At 45.7% G+C, this 20,780-nt stretch overlaps 1 protein-coding gene across 1 annotated transcript in view; it reads right to left on the minus strand.

Moving 5' to 3' along the window:
* Positions 1 to 20,780, minus strand: part of DNAJC2 (DnaJ heat shock protein family (Hsp40) member C2) — a 252,490-nt gene that overhangs the window by 112,071 nt on the left and 119,639 nt on the right. Inside the window, exons 8-11 of the mRNA XM_078679433.1 lie at positions 18,769 to 18,860; positions 18,555 to 18,676; positions 17,500 to 17,649; positions 8,978 to 9,066 (exon numbers count right to left, since the gene is read on the minus strand). Of these exons, the coding sequence (XP_078535559.1) occupies positions 8,978 to 9,066; positions 17,500 to 17,649; positions 18,555 to 18,676; positions 18,769 to 18,860 (453 nt within the window). The remainder of the gene's footprint in view (positions 1 to 8,977; positions 9,067 to 17,499; positions 17,650 to 18,554; positions 18,677 to 18,768; positions 18,861 to 20,780) is intronic.

The following is a 20,780-nucleotide window of genomic DNA, read 5'->3' on the forward strand; positions in this document are numbered from 1 at the left end:
GCTCTGGGCGGGACGTGGCGGGGCACCCTTTCCGCAGCCACGAAAGGGGCCAAAGGCAGACTTCGCAGTACCGGTGGTGGAGAGGAACAAGGATCTGGCCGTAGCCCAAGAGTCCTTAAAGCGCTCCAGCACGTTGTCTGCCTTGTCACCAAATAGGTGACGGTTATCAAAAGGCATGTCTATAAGAGTGGATTGGACATCCCCTGAAAAACCAGTCTACCTCAACCACAGGGTCAGACTGATTTGCATATGGCCATGTCTGAACTGGGGTGGCAGAGTGGGCTAAAGAACGGTGATGGATTAAACCCAGATCTGTTGACTGGGTGTGAGTGTTTGATTGGTTCAGATGCTCCGTCCATCACCACCCCCTTTTGTACCACTTTGTTCGCCATAAGTTGGCAGGGTAAGCTCAGACGTGAGTCCTTTGCTCACTTTGCCACTGGATTCAAGCAAGCCGGGCTGATGACGGCTTAAATGCCAGAAACCGGTCCTCGGAAGCTGGTTTCCGGTCCAGGGAAGGCATGACTTGGCAGTTCGGGCTGGACTGGTCCCATGAGGCACAGGGTCAGACTGATTTGCATATGGCCATGTCTGAACTGGGGTGGCAGAGTGGGCTAAAGAACGGTGATGGATTAAACCCAGATCTGTTGACTGGGTGTGAGTGTTTGATTGGTTCAGATGCTCCGTCCATCACCACCACGCCCTATTGTACCACTTTATTCTGTAAATAGGCTGCAACTGCTGCCAGATGCAGGTGTATGGAAGAATAAGCTAAATTGGACCTTTGTAGATGTAAAAGGTAACAAATGATATTTTGGATGGAAGCATCCAGTGGATCAATGTGATTATTGTTACAATATATTGCAAATATTTTCCACTTGGCGGCATAACACGCTCTGGTAGTGGGTTTTCTCTAGCTTCTTTAATGATGTTCATACAGTCTGGTGGCAGGTTTAAGTAACCAAACTCTAAGACTTCAGGAGCCAGATCGCCAAATTCAGTTGGCTTGGTTCTGGGTGTCTTATTTCTCCATGTTTCTGTGTTAACAGGGAGGGTGTGAGCTGTAACTTTTGATGTGGAACCAGTGAGAGATCTAGTAGTGTGGTGAACCACGGCTGACGTGCCCTTGTGGGAGCTATTAGTATTAGTTTGAGAGACTGTTAGCTGAGTTTGCGCACTACTAGTGGAATGAGTGGGAGAGGCGGAAAAGTGTACGCAAATCTGCCTGACCAGTTCATCCATATCGCATTCCCTTCCGACCGTTGGTGTGGAAACCTGGCGGCGAAGGTTGGGCATTTTGCCTTTTCGTGGGTGGCAAACAGATCTATCTGTGGATGCCCCCACATTTGGAAGAATGGCTGAAGAACTTGTGGATGTATCTCCCATTCGTGAATCTGTTGTGACTGTCGACTCAACAGATCTGCTATCTGATTGTGAATTCCTGGAAGGTGCTCTACTGTCAGGTGTATGTTTTGAGGAATGGCCCATCTCCAAATGTTCTGCGCGAGCTGGGACAGTTGCAGAGAGTGTGTGTCCCCCTGTTTTTGTATATAGTACATGGCTGTCATATTGTCCGTCCGGATTAAGACAGCTTTGTTTTGTACTTGCAATTGAAACGTTTTGAGTGCTAGGAAAATTGCTAGCAGCTCTAGATGGTTGATATGGAACAGTTTTTGTTGGTTGTTCCATTGGCCTTGTGTGGTATAGTGTAAGAGATGGGCTCCCCATCCTGTGAGGGATGCATCTGTCGTGAGCACTATCTGTGAACAGGCTCTAGGAACAGCCGTCCTCTTGTCAAGTTTTTGGTGTTCCACCATTGCAGAGAGCGATATGTGCAGCTGTCTACCAACACCAGGTCTGTGAGCTGAGCCTGATTCCACTGTTGTGCTAGACATTCTTGTAATGGGCGCATTTGCAGTCTTGCATGTGGAACTATGAAGATGCAGGACGTCATCATGCCTATTTGTCTCATGAACACTCTGGCTTGGAGAGACTGCTGGTGTTGAAAAATGGAGACTAAGGTCTGAATGCTCTGTATCCTGGCTGGACTGGGATACGCTAGAGCTGTAGATGTGTCTATGGTAGCTCCTAGATACTGATGCACATGCGAAGGCTGCAGGTGCGACTTGGTGTAGTTTATTGTGAACCCCAAGTTGTGCAATGTTTGAATTGTTTGATTTGTGTGTTGGACACATTGACTGAATGATTTTGCCTTTATGAGCCAATCGTCGAGGTAAGGGAAGACATGTATCTGTTGTCTTCTGAGATGTGCCGCTACTACTGCTAAGCACTTTGTGAACACTCGTGGTGCTGTTGTGACCCCGAATGGAAGGAACTTGAACTGATAGGGCTGTCCTTGTATGACAAACCTTAAATACTTCCTGTGAGCAGGATGTATAGGAATGTGAAAGTAGGCGTCTTTTAGGTCTAGTGTTGAAAGAAAATCGCCTTTTTGCAGCAGTGGGAGTACTTGTTGCAGAGTGATCATGTGAAAATGATCTGATTGTATGTAATGGTTGAGGGGCCTGAGGTCGAGAATTGACCGTAGTGTCCCGTCTTTCTTGGGGATTAGAAAGTACAGGGAATAAACTCCTGTTCCCTGTTCTTTTAAGGGAACTAATTGAATAGCATCCTTCTGTAGAAGTGCTAGAACTTCCTGTTGAAGCAGAGTCATATGGTCTATAGACATTGGACGCTGCCTGGGTGGTATGTTTGGGGGGTTGCTGCGAGTTCTAGGCAGCAGCCATGTTGGCTAATATGTCTCACCAACCTGTCTGTTGTGATGGAATTCCAGACAGGCAGGAACTGTGATAATCTGCCCCCCAAAGGGGTGGAATGCTGTAGGGGAAGCAGAGGGAAGTCACTGTTTGGGAGTGGAAGAGGAGCGGTTGTTGTTGTTACCTCTACCTCTTCCCTTATTATTATTGCCTCTATATCCTCCTCTAAAGTAGCCTTTGCTAGAGGAGGTCTGTGTGTGCGTTTTGAAAGATGATGTTGCATCTGCACCGGTTTGCTTAGAGCCTTCTCTATAAAAGGAGCGTCGAAAAGAACTTCTAGTCTGTGTGAATTGTAATGCACCCATAGACTTAGCAGTGTCTGTTTTCATTTTTTCTAGTGTAGTGTCTACTTCCGGCCGAAACAATTGGTTTTGATTGAAGGGCTCGTTCAAGATGGTAGTCTGCACCTCTGTCTTAAACCCTGAAATGCGTAACCACGCATAACGTCTGAGTATAACACTAGTATTGACTGCTATGGATGCTGTGTCAGCTACATCTAGTGCACATTTAATTGAGGCATTGGATATTAATTTTCCTTCTTGTATGAGCTCTGTTGCCTGATCTTTGTATTGATCTGGGAGGTGCTCCAGCAATTTTTCTATTTGATCGTAGTGGGCCCTGTCATAGCGTGAGAGCAGGGCTTGTGTATTTGCTATGCGCCATATATTTGTAGCCTGCGCAGCAATCAGTTTCCCTGACGCATCAATAACCTTGGATTCTTTGTCAGGTGGGGCGTGTCACCAGAAGTCTGGGAATTAGTTATTTTCCGTGCATTAGACACTACTAAAGAGTCTAGTGGCAGATGTCCCTTAATATAGACTGGATCAGATGGTGCTGGTCTATATTTCTTTTCTATTCTTGGATTTAACACTCTACAACGTACCGGGTCTTTAAATATTTCTGGAGCATGTTTAATGACTCCTTTGATCATGGGTAGTATTTGCGTAGACCTTTGTGACTGCTCAAATATATCAAGTAAAAAATCCTCCTCAATGGCATCAGAGTGCATTGAAACCCCGTGGTAAAGGGCAGCTCTATTTAAGAGATGATTAAACCCAATACTATCTTCTGGAGGGGAAGGTTTTGTTGGGTAGGACTGAGGATCAGGAATGTCTGCCACATTGTGTGGTGGGAAGTCATAAATCGTCATCTCTAGGATATGCATCTAGATTGATATCTTCATCTACAGGGTATGCATGTGGCTCTGGTATGTCATTCCCCCCACCTAGATCATACTCCTCATCAGTGTGGTGTGATGATCAGACCCCCCAGGATATAGCGGCATGGATTACCAAATTTAGCGGCAAAAATATGGAAATTTAGCGGATATTTTGCGGCATTTTATTTGGCCATATTTCCTACAACAAACACAGATATCTTAGTTTTTTTAGTTATTTAACAACATGAAGCTATGTATATTTGGTTTATTTACAATGTAGACACTTTGTTTCCCTCGAAAAGCAAAAGACTGCCCGTCAGCAGCCCAGGGCAGCAAAACAGCATTACAGGCGTCCCGCGTTGCGTGCGGCAAGGCGGTGCTTTATATCTCGGTGTCAGCGCCTCCCCAATGCAGCAGCTGTGCCCAATTCAGTGGTGGTGCACCCTGGGACCACAAGTCCCATCAGGGCTCAAAAGGTTTCCAGGTCCGTGCTTGAATTATCAACTAGTCCAGATTTTCACTTTGCATGTTGGGATTGTTAGCTCTGTAGTTATAATAGGGTAAACGAACCACAAGTTCCAAAACCCAAAGAAAAATCTTGGTATGTATGACTCACTCACCTATGGGCTTGTAAACTAGAGAGCTCTGCTCACACCATTGGAAGATAACGTTTTGGTTAAACATCAACGTTCCGCACCTTTTGCCACCCTGCAGAGCCTGAGCCATTGAGGAACAGTCACAGAAGAGGATAGTAGGTACCAATGAAAAATTATATTCCTTTATCAAGAAGGTGCACACTCTCAAGCAGTGTATCATTTCCATAAAATGTTTGCTTTGTTTGTAAAAAAAAAAAAAAAGGAAAATCGCACTTGTGGTGACGGTAGGAGCAATTAATCTAGGGGCCCAACAAGGTGAATATCATGGTAAATACTAATATGTCTATTCATTTTACAGACTTGAACGAGATATGTTTGACAAGAGAGATAGAGAAGAACCAAGAGGTCACTGCCAGAGGTCCTAAGTGAAGAGTCAGAGCAGATGTAGGCTAAGACAGAATGGTCACGTGTGTTTAGCCTCTTGAATGCAGTGGATGACCTCAATCAAGACAGTGTGATGTTCTCGAATGAAACGAGACCCACACAATAATGGTTTGAATGCTGCAGTTAAGACACTTTGGAAGACGAGTAGCCCGGCAAAACAATGAGTTTTAAAAATGTTTCAAGCCACAGAAAAGAACAGTCTTCATGCACACAAGCTCACACACACACACCTATAAAAGAATATATATATTTTTTATAATCTTTGGGATGTAAGTAGCCGTGAGTCGGGGGATTTTGTGAGCTGCAAGATGCTGAGAGCTGTGGGTTGGTAGGAACTGCATGCTGTGTGAGATCAATGATGTTGATGCTGTTGTGATGTAGTGCTCGGAGCTGTTGGAAGCTGCAAACTACAGGATGCCTGGATTGCTGTGAGGTGCTGTGGGCGTTTGCATTCGGTGAGCTGTAGCGTGCTGTAGACTGCATGTTCTGTCAGTTGTGGGATTCCGAGATCTGTGTCTGCCGGCGCTCAGAGGGCTTTGAGCAGGCAGATGCTGCGAGCTACAGGATGTTAACGTTCTGAGCAGCAGGATCAGATGTCAGTATCCCTGTCCTTCCGTATGATCTCCCCTCTCCCCGGGCTGACATGAAATCACTTCAGACAACTCTCAAGAAACCAAAGAGCAGGAGATCAGAGACACCCCTCTTCCCCTCCCGGGCTGCGACACCCTGCCTCTCCCTCCGCTCAGGCATGTGTCTGATGCACACAGGGTCAAGGGCAAGGTGCACCACCGCCCCCTTCAACAGCGAATTGTTAATTGTCTCCAGCCGAGCAAAATTAATCTGAGGGAATGATCGCCCACAGCGTCGCCCCTCACTGCTCTGTCTTTCTGACAGATGACCCCCTATCACCGTCTGTATCCTCAAACTCTGTCATAGATAACTCTGTCCACCACACATCCCTGCACTGCATCGCACCTCCACGCCCACTCTACATGGTACAGCTCTCGTTTCCACATGAGCATCTGTCACAGCTCCCTGCTGCCTTCACGGGTCTCGGTTCCAGCGCACATCCCCGCACTGCATTGCATTGCACCTCCACGCCCACTCTAAACTGCACAGCTCTCGTTTCCAGAATAGGGTGGCCAACATGGCATGGGTGCAAATTCAAGACGGTAATGCTAAAAATTCAGGACAGAGGGTCAAAATTCAGGACAAAATGTGAATAAATGTACTTTTTCCAGACACATCATAGGAAGTTGTGCGATAGTATAAAAGTCAGACCCCCCAGGATATACCGGCATGCATTATCTTTTGTAAAAATGCGGCGATTTCTACAAAAGTGCCGATTTCGTGGCAAACCGCGAAATCCTGGAGGGTCTGGATGATGCAGGAGATTGAACAGGAGAAACTGTAGGTGAAATGTAAGGAGGGATAGGAGAGGAAGAAGGTGAAGGAGAGGAAGGGTGCATTGGAGAAGTTGCACAATCATTCTTTTTGGCAGGAACCACAGATAGAAGTGGTGTGTCTGCTGGTCTCTTCTTGTGAGGAATAGCTTCCACATGTCCAGTTTTTGGGTTGATATGGACTTTCTTTTGTTTAGGATCTGGTCTAAACATCTGCTGGTCTCTTCTTCTGAGGAATAGCTTCCACATGTCCAGTTTTTGGGTTGATATGGACTTTCTTTTGTTTAGGATCTGGTCTAAACGGTTCTTCTTCCTCTACAACCTTCTTCGGCGTCGATTTTTTTTTCGGTGCCGATAGGGGTTGTTTTGTGTTTTTTGCTGTAGGAGGCGTTACAGAGTCCCGTGGCAAATTTTTCGGTGCCGAAGGTGGTTTTGGCGTTGTAGGCTTGTTAGAGGGTTTAGGTGTCTCTGAATCAGGCCTTGGAGTCTTTGGTACCGAGGTTGGAGTTTTTGGAGTGGAGACAGGTCTCGTTGGCCTTGAGGCGTTGGACGCTGGCTTTCCATCTTTATTTTTGGAACCGGAAGGTTTTGGAGCCGGAGCTTTTTGCGGATCCGGTACAGTTTTTGGCTTCGGCACCGGTGCATCTTTTGGTTTGGGTGCCGAAGGATCTTTGTCTTTGGGCACCGAAGGGCGTTTTGGCTTCGGTGTCGAAGAATCCTTCGGTGTCTAAGGATGTGTGTGCTTCGGTGCCGATGGAAGAGGTAGAATTGGCACGTGTGGTTTTGTCAGTGCCGAGGCACCGGAAGGCGTAGTCGTTTCCCTCGGAGCCGAGCCCGAAGGCGGGACGTCTAAGGGGACCGTTGCCTTTGGCTTGGGCAGTGTCTGTTGTGCAGGGGCAAGAGTACTCCCGGATTGACGAGATGGAATCGAGTCATCTGAGTCCTCTGCCTCTGATATGATCTGGAGATCAGGCGAGTCTTCCTCGGCGGCGAGTGGAGCCTCGTCCTCGGAGATGTCTTCGAGTGGATCCTCGCCCTCGGAGACGTTTTCTTCAACGATCTCCTCCTCGAAGATGGCCTCCGGTGCTGGGGCCGTTCTCCTCATCTCATGTCGACGTGCCATCCGATCCCGAATGGTCTTCTTCGATCGGAAGGATGCACAGCTGTGCAGGTCGACTCGTCGTGTTCCGGTGATAGACAGAGGTTGCAGACCTCGTGATGGTCGCTATGAGGGAATTTTGCTCGACATACCGGGCATCTCTTGAATGGAGTTCTGTCCATGAGGCGTAGGCCGTACGGCGCCGATAGGCCCAACGGCCCGCGTCGACGCACCGGAATGTAGCTGATGATGTCGAAAGTAGTCTATTTGATGTCGATAATGTTTGTATAAAGTTTTTACGCTTCGAAGTTGCTGGAAAAGTCTTTTCTAGCCGGAGCGGAAAACTTTCATCCGAACCCAGTGGCGGAAAAAAACAATCTGAAGATGGAGCCGATGACCATGCGCAGTATTGTCCAAGGGAGGAGTCAACTATCTTGTGACTACAAAGACTTGTTCCAAGAAGACAACAACCTGCAATCATCCGAGCAGCTCATAAGCCTCGAACAGAAAGAATTGACGTCAGCGCGCGAGGGCGGCGTCTAAGCTACAGCGACGTCATCCTTGTGACCACAACGCCAACAAAGAACGTGGAGTCGACCGACGCCACCAGGGGTACTGCTGACGAAAAACTTTCTGGATCCAGTCTGAAGCCTGGGGGTAATTCTAAGGTAAGGAATCTATAACTAACTGTTTCTTTCAGATGCAGTTATAACCTGAAATACAAGAGAATATATGCACATACAAAATATGGCTATCCATTAAAAGTTGGGGTAACATTTTTTATAAATGTCAATATCATCTAAATAGATGAAATAAAATATGTATGAATTAAAAATAGTCTACAATATAATAATTGCCCAAAGGGAAATGAGAGGAGGTCCCGAAAAAAATTGTACCGCAACAAGTAAACAGAAGTTGATCAAAAAAGAGGTGTAATTGTATGGCTTGCCTAAAATACAAGAGCATGCCATACATACCATATCAATAAAGTCATGTCTCCTTGTCAGGAAATTAAATCCACCAGAGATTATGAATGCAATATCTACTCGCCCTGATGGAGGAGATAGATTAGGAATGAGAAGTGGTACAATTTGTAATGATGTGTGGCCTTGTCATAAATCTATCTAAGTAAACATTCTCCTTAGCAGTGTCCAGTGTTGATTGTAAATTTTTGTAATCAAAACTAGTGTGAAGCCTCTAGTCATCAAGAGTGGTCTTTAACACCAGTAAGTCCTTAGTTTCAGAAATAACATCTTAGATTGGTTGACGGACAAAGTTATGTGCTGTGCGTAGATTCCATCAGCTTGTAGATGTGCCAAATAGCAGTATAAATTGATGCACAAACATACATAGGTATAACCCCTTCATCATACCATCCCTGTATAAACCACACATATTTGGTCCAAGCTAATGAAAAAAAAACTCAATATTAACAACCTTTATCCACAAGTAACAGAAAACTCACGCTATTCAAACTATAGAGAGCTTTAGGAACATACCTAGTAAGCTCAAGGCGATCACACAGCTTTTCCACCTCTTCCATCATTTTAACGCTTTCAGCTTCATTATCCGAAAAATAATTCCAGTTCTGCAGGCAAAACACAAGCAAACGCAGAATAAAATTTGACGTTGAAATACAACCTGTATACTGCGAACTCAGTTAAGGCATCAGAGTATTCTATAAACTTTGCATGACTTAAATGTGTTAATGAAAGAAAGCACACAAATTCCGGGCTATGTTTATGGAATGCTGAACTTGCCCCTACCTGGAAATATTACTGGGACAAAATCTGCATTCTACAATTACATATAGTAGATTAGTCATAAGGGGATCTACGATATTTCTATAAGAAAAAGTTACTGGATGGGAATATGACCTAGTCACTGAGGAATTGTGTTGGTGAGTGTATGTAGCTGGCTCCCTATGTAGTGCACCAAAACGAGGTACACTGTGTAGAGAGTCCAAGCGACCCTTACTGGTTTACAGAGGCAAAAATGATATCACTAAATGTTCCCTTTTGTGATCGTGTGGTCGAGCAGTTTAGGCTCATCAGAGGATAGTGTTAAGTATTTGTTGTACTCACAGAGGCAATAAAAGAGACACACTCAAAGAATAATCAGAGACCAATTTATAAAAATAACACTTATTTTCATATAAATTTTGATACCAAGTACTTCGTAAGCAAGTAAGTACTTTTTTAAATATCGAAATTCACAGGTAAGTAAAATGTTCACTTAAATGAGTCTTTACACGTAATGCAAATTTCCTCAGGGAGAAAAAAAACATACTGTATATAGGTACTTGTATTAGGTTTCGTGGGGTCCCCTTCAGGACTTAAGGTGGTAGAGGGGTAATGTCTAAAGTACTACCACCAGTTAGAATGTACCTGTCCAGGGGCCTTGAGGTGCTGGTGGGGTTGGTGGCCTTATGCACTACAGCGAAGGGGGTGAAAGGGGGGGGCAGAAGGAAAGTGACCCTTTTTGACATGGTCACCCTCACATTTTGCCTGGTATATGAAGCAATTTTGACAAAGTGCACTGGGTTCCTGTTACCCAGTGCCAGATCTCTTACCCTTTTATACGGCATAATGGCAACATTTGGAAGCAAGAAAGAGGGACGTAAAATTTAAATAATAATAACCCTCCCCCCCCCCAAAAAAAAATCAGAGGAATTTATTTTACTTGCTTTGTTTTTGAGGCAATTTTAGGGAGGACCCAGCTAAAAAAAAGAAACAGTGGGTGAGCCTCGGGCAATAGCCAATGGGTCAAGGGAGTATTGGGTCGAAAAGGTTTGGGAACCACTGGCTTAACCTAAAACCTAAAGCTTGCCCCTGCAACCGATTAACTTACCTGCAAGCGGTGTGGCTTCGAACAGCCCCCAATCTCTACTGAAACGCATTGTGCCTAACTCCAATTTTGACCTCTGCACCGGGCCCGCCCCTGTGATGCTGGTGGTGCAGTTTTGTTACTCACCTGCTCCTTGCTGACCTTTGGTCCTGAAGAACAAGTTACGTACCTTCGATAATGATGCATCTATAGGAGACATATATTAGTTATAGATTCCTTAGCCTAGAATTACCCCCAGGCGTCAGACTGGATCTGGAGAATTTTTCTTCAGCAATATCCTTGCGTGTTGGTCGACTCCGCGTCTGTCATCCGCGTTGCCGCCGCCGGGATGACGTTGCGGTCCCTACTTAGATGCTGCCACTGTACGCTGACCTCAGTTCTGACACTACTTTCCACGCCAGAAGCGCAGAGCCATGAAAGACACTGACCCCTGGTGCCACACTAGGGCACTGTAAGGGTGTCCTAACCGTCAGTTCGCAGAGTGGGGAGGATGGGCGGGGCAGTAAGAAATCCATAACTAATCTAGGTCTCTTACAGATAAATCGTTACCAAAGGTAAGTAACTTGTTCATCTAAAAGAGACTATTAGTTATGCATTCATTACCTTAGAATAGATACCCCCGCAATACCAACCCCAGAGAGGGTCTGCAAACCAAGTTCCCATCAGAAAATTTTGGAGGACAGAACGGGCAAAGTAGCCGTCCCTCATGACTGGACTATTCAGGCAGTAATGTCTGGTGAACGTGTGCAAAGAAGCATAGAGTGGAACTCCCCACGACAAAGCAGTGGTTGCTGCTGTAACTCTAGTGGAATGAGCCCGCAGCCACACTGGAGGTTCCTTTTTAGCCAAAGTGTAACAAACCTTGATATAAAGAACTACCCATCGAGAGATGGTATGCTTCTGCACAACCTGACCTTTTTGACATCCACATAGCCACAAAGAGTTGATCGTCCACCTGGGACTCCTTTTTGCGTCAAGGTAGAAAGACAATGCAAGTTTTGGGTCCAGACGATGGAGTCTCTCCTCCTCCTTGGAAGGGTGAGGAGGCGGGAAAAGGTGGGCAGAGTAATAGTCTGCCCGATGTGAAAGGGAGCGACTACTTTAGGCAAGAACAAGGGTCTCGTTCGAAGCACCACCTTGTCCGGATGGACGGAAAGGAAAGGAGGCTTTGAAGAAAGAGCCTGAATCTCACTCACTCAGCGAGCAAAGGTGATGGCAACAAGAAAGGCTGTCTTCAGAGTGAGAAGCCTGAGAGGACCGTTTTGAAGAGGCTCGAAGTAAGAGCACATAAAGTAAGTCAAGACAAGATTCAAGTCCCACTGAGGCATTATGAAAGGAGATGGAGGAAAGATGAATAATGCCTTTAAAGAAGCAAATTACAATAGGGGGACTTGAACAAAGAGGGATGATCTGGCAGCCGAAGAAAAGCAGAAATGGCTGCCATGTAGTCTTAAAGAGTTCCTAGAGCAGAGCCCTGCGGGACTTCAGCCAAGCGTAGTGCTTAAGGGCTACGGACGTGGCAATCGTTCTGCCCAGAGACTCGGCGGTGTCCAGTCCACAGCGGATTGTGAATTTTGCTGCATCTCTCCCATCTGACACTGCCTGGGATAGAATGGCCTGGGCCTCTTCCTGACACTGAGGCAGCAGCTGTGCAACAGTATCCCAGATTGTATGGGTATAGCGGCCCAAGAGGCATAAGGTATTCACGGACAGCAGCGCTAAGCTGGAGGAAGAGAACATACACTTCCCAAGGTGATACAGCTTCTTTGATTCCCTATCCGGGGGTGTGGAAGGGAATGTGCTATTGGAAGAAGAGGCTTAGACCACCAAGCTTTCGGGGGGAAGGGAAAGGAAAACAAGATTGTCCGGAGCCAGTTGGTGGTGGCGGGCAATCGTCCGTTGCACAGGAGCCCCTGTGCTGGGCTTGGACCAAGTACCCAGAAGGACGTCCGTGAGGGCTTCATGAAGGGGCAAGAGGGGTTCAGATGAAGTTGCTGCCGGTTGAAGCACCTCTGTCAGCAGGTTAGTGCGGACTGCCACTGTAGGGAGCTCCAGGCCCAAAGCCTGGGCTGCTCTATGCACCACCACTACACAAGAGGCTCCCTCCTCTGTAGCCATGGTAGGGAGAGAAAGCATGCCACGGTCTGGGAAGGTATACAGACCACTGGCATCACCCAACTCCTCTCTCCAGTCCAGCTCTTCCAGCTGGCCTGGTAAAGGGTCCAGCGACCCCTCCCAGTCCTCATGACAATCCTCAGGGCGATGGGGAACACCTAGGATGAACAAGGGCACAAAAGTACCCTCTGGCGTCTGATTTGACGTCAGGTGATGTCGATCCGGCTCTGGGTTCATCTCAAAGGAAGAGGATGAGGACGGCATTGGCTGGGAGCCCGGCCGGCACAATCATCACTGGGATCGGTTTCAGGGAAGGTCGAGTGAGGTTGACTGGCGTCGACCCGGATCCAGGCCTGGACCTATGGGGATCCTGGGGTGCCTGAGCCACTGGCGTCAAAGGTCCAGGGCCCCTAATCCATTCTGTGGGGCCCAAAGGAACGCCTGCGGAGTTGTGCTGCCCAAAGATGGAATGGAGGGCTTCGTAAAATGCACGAAGCTGGGCAGGGGATGCCCTAGCTCCCAGAAATGGGGGAGGCGCGGAGTCGTCCCTGAATCAGGCACCGGGAATGGAGCCTTAGAGCGACAATGCTCTAGTTCCCGCGTCGCATCGGCTGACCGGCGGGGAGAAGGCAAAGAGAGACGGTGCTTCTTCGCATTCTTGTGCTTAGACTTACCCGAGGAGTGAGAAGACTTGGACGAGGTGTGGTGCCTCCGTGTCTGGTCTAGAGACCTTCCCCTCAAGCGAAACCAGGAGCGATGCTGAACAGACTGCTGTGGCTCCAAAAGCTTTAGGGACCGCTCCCGCAAAGACTTTGGATTTGTGGCCTAACAGGAGCACGACTTCAGGTCGTGGTTGCGCTCCAGGCACCTGAGGCACACAAGGTGCAGAACCGTCTCGGACATCAGTTTGTGACAAGAGTCACAAGGCTTGGAGCCGGTCCGACGATGGGACATCTCTCGCGCAACAAAAGTAAAAAGAAGTTTCGTCAAAAAATGACTCAGTGGCAAGCGCTCTCCGTATCTGTGCAAGGCTGGCACGGAAAATGGACGGACAACAGCACGCAGGGGCGGCGTCTAATTAGGCACCGCAACGCTATCCCGGCGACCACGACGCGGAGTAGACCGCCGCCACCTACCGACGCGCAGGGGTATTGTTGCAGAAAAATTCTCCAGATCAAGTCTGATGCCTGAGGGTAATTCTAAGGTAAGGAATCTATTACTAATAGTCTCTTTCAGATGACTGGAATTGTAAGTGTTGTACTTGCCTATTTAACTGAATTATTGTTTTCCTCCACAAGATAACATTGAACTGTACAGAAATTGAACTGCTGACTTTTTAAAGTGAGAAGTATTTTTAGTTCAAAATGTACTTACCTTATTGTGAAGATATCCGTCTTAATATCAAATACAAACAAAGCTTATTTTTATAAAATTGGTGTGGCTCTCTGAGTCGTGTGTCCATTGTTGGTCAATATTGTGCAATAAATGTCTTACTCCTCTGTGTTAGGCCTAAGGCTCCTCTCACACACTATTACTAATAGAGGACTTAGGGTTTTATATGAGCCCTGTACAGTTTTGGGGAACCCCTGGACTGTGCACTGTATACCCACCCAGAGGAACAGGAACAAAGAATTGCTAATGTGAGTGTAGGAAACAGGGGTTTTGTTGTAGCAGCCCCCAGGGTATAGGTATTAAAGAGTGTCCCTAAGAGCTGCAGCATATCTTATGCCACACTAAGGGGCCAGCACCAGCCTCATACAAACTGTCACTGCAGGCCTAATGACAAGGTTCACCAATAAGTGAAAACATGATATGGCACACACTTGTGTGCCATGTCCCCCAACACGGTACAAAAGGGGGTGGTGATGGACTGGGCTAAACCATCTTGAATGCAGTGGAATTAGTAACTCTAAGACAGGGTGATGCCCACTTTTCACAGGAAGTGGTCCTCTAGGGGGTATGGTGACCCCAGAGAGAAGTAGCTCGTTGGCTACTACCCTTCACTCCCCTTATTGCTGCTAAATTGATCAAAGAAGAGCCCACGAAGCGGGAACTGAGGACTTTACCACTGCTCTGCGTAAAACTCTGCCTTGCTGCTGGACCTCGACAATTGCATTGACACAACTTGTTCAGAAAGCAGTGGCGGCTCCCAAGGCTGTGGAGAAGCGACCTACAACTTCATCTTGACAGCAATATCTTTCTTGGAGCAGAGGAGCTGCTTCCCTGCATCCGGAGGCCCCGAAAAGCATCTGCCCGGTCCACCGTGTTGCTTGACATCAGGCCCACCAAAGGAGTAGCACAACAGGAGGTCTTCCTCCTCCAGGTGGTCAGATGAGTCTCCTTGACAAGACTGTCGATGCCAGGACCCCCAGGAGCTGCCCAGCCCCAATACCCTGGGTACCGGAGCAGTTGCACCAACCAAGGCACGTTGTTGGTCCAATTCAGACACCAAAAGCACATAGACAGACCTACCGCCTTGGGATGTCAGGATCCACAAGGCCAGCAACGAGAGTGGCCCTGCTGTCCTGTTTCCCCTCTTCACCACATCACCAAGACGCAGAGTGAGTCTATGACTGCTGCAACCTGACACCTCAAAGCACCCTTACATCGAGCCCCAGATTCTGAGTCCGAGGGAGGCAACAGTGTCAACATGGTCCTGAGACCCTTAAAAGCAGAGCCCATCCTTGGTTTTGGCCGGAATGGTTCCGCCAGTCACTGCCTGCAGCTTCTTTCTGCAGGGACCGATAGCTGCGAGTCTTCAGCAGCTGCATACAAGCCCCCAGCCCGAGTTCAAGTGGACTGACAGTGTCGCTGCATGCCCAAGACCCCAGTCCCCCCTATGGGTTCAGCCAGACTGGTCCCCCAGTCCCAGCTCCTGCTTGTAGACCCTTTTCCACAGGACCGGTTCCTATTGAAGTGAACTGGGCAACCGATGCTGAAACGTACCTCCGCACCCAGAAACCCAGAGTGCCACCTGAGGTGACCTGTTGGTGCTGCCTTGCCCCATAATCACCTTAAGTCCAGGAGAACAGTCATGTAAGCCGTTGCTAAGTGACCCTATGCATTATTGGTCTATTCCCCATAGGATAACATTGCAGATTGAAGTCCACAGTATGTGATCTTATTGTGACTTAAAAACTGATAACTCGAAAAGAACTTACCCAATTATGATGATCTTGGTGACTAAAGTCATATAAAAATCGGTGTTATTTTTTTAGAAATTGGTGTCAGATTTCTTTACTGCGTGTGTGTCTCGTTTACAGACTCTGTCTACAAGAAATGTTTAACACTATCTTCTGCTAAGCCTTAACTTCTCACCTACATTACCTCAAAAGAGACCATTTGGGATTATTATTTAACCCCTGTAAATCAATAGGGTCGCCTGGACTCTCTGGATAGTGTACCTCATTTTGGTGCACTATAATAGAGAGCCAGCTTCCTACAGAAACACTCACCTACATGCAACCGTTTAAGACTGCTGGAACCAGGAGACTCGCTGACCACTGGCGACTGGACCTGCACTGAACTCCCGCCCTGCACCGACAGAGACCGGAAGTCAGATACAACCCCATATGCTAATAGATAGCAGGGTGGCCTCAGGAATACTCACCACATCTCTGCAGAATCCTGCATCAGGATCACTTCTGAGGTAAAATGCATTAAAGAAGAAAAAGACAGAGAGGACATCACGATGGCTGAAAAGAAACAGGTAACTGTCTCCCTTGACCTAAGTTGTCCTTGTAACTGGCTCCCACTTTGCTGGCTCCCACTCTGCTTTAGCCCATCCAATCTAAAAGGAGTAGAACTACTAGCCAGCTGGCCAGGAACTGCTAGACCGATTACAATGACTTATAAAATAATTTACTTTTCTTTAAAAAAATTATCTTTCCGGTTTCCCTTAATAGATTTGTCATTTTGGAGTCTAATTTAAGATAGAAATACACTATTTTTTATAGGTATTGAATTTTTCTTGTGTTGTGTGTCTAACTTTTCTGTTGTTTTGGTACCTCAAAATGCTTTACACGTGTACCTTTGATTAAGCCGGACTGCTCTGAGACACAGCTACTCAGGACAGAGCTAAGGGTTTTATTAAAGAAACCTAACTGGACCAGATTAAGATTGTGACATTATTACATGGCAAAGTCTCACAACCACACGACATAATAATCCCCTTTCCTACACAGTCTAGATTTCATGATGGGGAACAGTGCCCCATTCCTATGTTTCCATTCTTCGTTAGGCCCTTCATTCTTACAAGATTTAGCTATGCCAGCTACCTATACTTTGGGCTATGACCCAGAATCAAAACATCAAACACTATAAAGCATCAAGGGTCATTTTCCCCCTTCAAAAGGTTCCTTGCATATATATATATTTAGTTGAATTCTTGTAGCTCCACATGCTGTCTATTAGCCTGTCACGCAATGTTGGGTTCTGAACACTGCAGGTTGTTCTTCAAAGTCTTTGTTTCAGACTACTGCAAGCACAGAATGATTTCGGGTCAAGCTGTCTAAAAAACACAATGGAACAATATACAGGCTATCTAGCCAAATATCATATTTCAATCCCTTTACATCACACATAAAGCCCTTCATAAAGCCACTTCTTATATCAAGCTCTAAATCACCAAATATACCCCAGTGATAAATGATAAGTCGCAGAGCACTATCCTCATGAAGCACCACAATTTCACTGGTGCGGTAGGTCAGGCTAAGCTACTTCTTCTTGGCCCCATCGCACTCTCATTCATCGCTTTCAGATGAATAAGAATCTTCTCTGTTTTAATGGAAAATCTCAAAATTACCTTTCCAATTTTGTTTCCATCTCTGCCTGCATTGGACTACATTGCCATCACACACACTACATTGCCCATTTACTCTGCTGACATTGCCACCACACCCTTCCTTGCCCCTCCTCTGCCTCCCATGCATTTTAAATGTCTGTTTATAACTGCATAACATTACAAAGGAACAATAACAAATAAAAAAGATGCCATGGTGGAGATATCCTTGGCTGTCAGTCTCCAACATGATAATTCATATACCTAATAATAGCTTACCTTGCAGGATGTTCGCAAACGTTGCCTTTCTTTCTTTATCGCTTTCTTCTGGATATCTTTTTCCTTCTTTGCAAGTTGTGCCTGTTGTCTAGCTTCCTCTTCCTCTTTCTCCTTTGCTAACCGTACTGCTTCCAATTCTGCTTGCTTTTGCTGCAAGGAAAATTTCTGTAACATTTAATTCTAATTCCAACAGATCACCTCGTGTAGCATACACAAAGCCTACCAGAGAAGATGGCTTCTTGAAAGCAGCATTAGAAGCATATTTAATCACAAAATGTTACTACATTTAGGAAAATTCAGTCAAAAGCCAACCCATTCCTTAACCTTGTGACACACTATCTCTTTATAAATACTGTGGTATTTGTATGTTTGAAACTGTGTGTGGTCTCACATCAATAATGAATAACATTTAGAATGTGTATGCAATGTACTTAAAATATGGGACCACACAAACTGCTCTACTATAATTTGTACTATGAATGAGAACTAATCAACACAGAAGAAGCTGTGCAAATGTCATAATATCCATTACATTGTGTGAAGACCTCACTGCACGAGTTAAGTCAAAGTTACCAATTTAGATTGAAAAAAGCTCTATTTAGGTATAAGCTCCCAGTATCTCAACTCCTCTTTTGTGCTGTATGAGGCAAATAACTGCAAGTTAAACCTGCAGTGCTGAAGTTCAGAAACACCGTCTTTTTGGCACTTCAAACACACTCGTTTTATCCAGGCTCTGTAAAAGATGATTACCTTTGTTGGAGTATCCTTGCATGTTTTATGTTGGTAGTTTTACTTCTGCGCATTTCTACCGGTCATTCACTAAATTTCTGCAAACAGTTTGATGTTCATTTCAGCAGAGAGACAACTTTATTATTCCACAAAAATAATGATTAAAATATCCCAGTCACTACTGGCCTGCCTCCTTGACATTGGGGCATAACAAACCCCAAATATACAAACTATTGTAAAACTCATTTCCTGGATCCCATCCATTACATTGCTTCGTTGCTTTCTGGGCACAAATCAAGGTATACTTAGAGGTTCTAAAAACATACTTTTTCTCTGGCTTCTTGTTCTTTCCGTTTAGCATCTGCCTTTGCTTTCTTTTCTCCTTCTTTCCTGGCTTTTTCTTCTTCTTTGAATTTCTTTATTCTAGGGTCACTGGCATATGCACTGTCTAATGAAAGACACAACAGTGAAATGAGGCCGTGGAAGGATAAGAACAGAAACCTTATAAATGCAAGATGTGCACCCCTTTTCTGCACTTACCAACTAATGTCCTTATTCTATTCATTTCTTCTTTTTTCCTCTGTGCTCTAGCTGCTCTGTTTTGCTTATCAATCCACCTTCTTTCATCTCGACTGCAAAAAGAAAAGCGAGATGTTACAGTGGTAGATTCTAGACTACCAACATTGTACATCTGTTAAAAAAACAGGGATTTCAAAAACATTATTAATGCTTATTGTGGTAAAAAAAAAAAAAAGGTCATCATAGTGGGAACGCTGGTAGCAGACTTTATTAGTGTTTCCAGGTGACTAATTAACGAGGCCTTGATCCATGCAATACAATCGTGTTCAACCATTGCTCCTTTGCTGTTGGGGTACATACTCTAATTTACAACAAATTATAAATATCAGGATCATAAGAACACAGGCCTGTTGACCCATGATACGGGCAGCTGGATCTGGTAATTTAACAGCCCAGGTATTATTAGTTCTGACAACAAACGTTTCCTTGCTCCAGTGGTTAACTACTTCAAATTCAGACTCAATGGAGACGAATATCTAGCTGAAAATAACTTGTGAGTAATGTCCACACAGTCTTAAGCTTTAGCAAGCATTTACAATGCAACGGTTTCGCCTTTGAAAAAGAAAGCTATTGGCATTGTAAATGACAACATTTTTATTTATGTGTTGGTTTTCAAAACAGATAAATAAATGGCACTGTCATTTACAATGCCAATAGCTTAATCTCTCGCAAATACCACACACAAACACACAGACCCACAGAGTCCCACACACATACATACCTGCAGAGCCACACGCAGAGACACACACACACACACACACACACACACACACACACACACACACACACACACACACACACACACACACACACACACACACACAACTGCGCTATCCCAAACAAGAAGAGATTGGTGAAAAAAACGGGATCAGGAACATTGGGACATTAAAAAAATGCAGACACTGTAACCGAATCAGAGCTATCAAAATGTACACAGTAATATGCCTGTTGAAAAGGAAGTCTTAAAAGGAACAATAAACGCCAACCCCCAGAGAGGAAAATCAAGTGAAAACCTAATAAATAAAACAAAGACAATTGACCCGAGGATGAGCAAATTGTTTTCAGTGATACTATTGACAAAATTCCAAACCACAGTGAAAAGCCCTGGATAAGAATAAGCTTTCTACATGATGGAATAAAGTGGTCTCCTAACAGACTGAATAATATTATCCGATCAGACCAAAAGGCCTTAATAGCGTGAGCAATCAGCAGTTCCTCAGTAGGTACAAAATCGGAAATTGCGTGGTCTTGTTAAACAGGTGGGGAAAATTGGGCCACCTTTACCTTTCTTGCAGAGGTGACGGACAACTAAAGTACGAGCCCGAAACGGAACACTTTCAGCTACAGGTGTGAGAAGTCAGCAGCCGAAGGCCATAGCCCTGCGGCTCCAAATAAGTCATGAACACCAACAATCAGTTCCAGGCTTTGTCTAAAAGAATAAACACGCATTGGCAAAGCCAATAGGTCGCACCTTTGGGGCCTATCGACTTTGCGCCAATGTGTGTGCGCCATGCAGCATAGCATCACAGATGCTGCGCCTTGTGGCTATATAATTTTGTTTTAAGTTTTTGGTCAGTCGCTTATTTTTTATTATTTTTAGTTACCGTTCCGAGCTGGATCAGTAACTGAAAAGGAAAATACTTTAAAATTTTTAAAACGGGTGGAGGGGAAAAAACTGAAGGGGAGCCACACGGGGGCACAAGATGAGGGGCGGAAGCAACAGGGGGGAGCTGGAAGGGACCGAAGCAACTTAGGGCACTCAAGTAACAGGGAGAAAGAGGGCCGGAAGCAAAACAGGGGACCATGGCGGGGATTTTAAAGCGGTTGGGGAAAAGAACATGGGGCGCAAACAACACTGGGGCACGGATGGGAGACACAAGCTAAACGGGGCACATCGGAGGACAGGAGGGTGGAGAAACATGAGGACGGGAGGCAGAAGATACGGAATTACGGTGATGGGAGATCAAAAGTGC

The sequence above is a fragment of the Lissotriton helveticus genome, chromosome 1_1 (assembly GCF_964261635.1).
Source record: "Lissotriton helveticus chromosome 1_1, aLisHel1.1, whole genome shotgun sequence".
Lineage (NCBI taxonomy): Eukaryota > Metazoa > Chordata > Amphibia > Caudata > Salamandridae > Lissotriton > Lissotriton helveticus.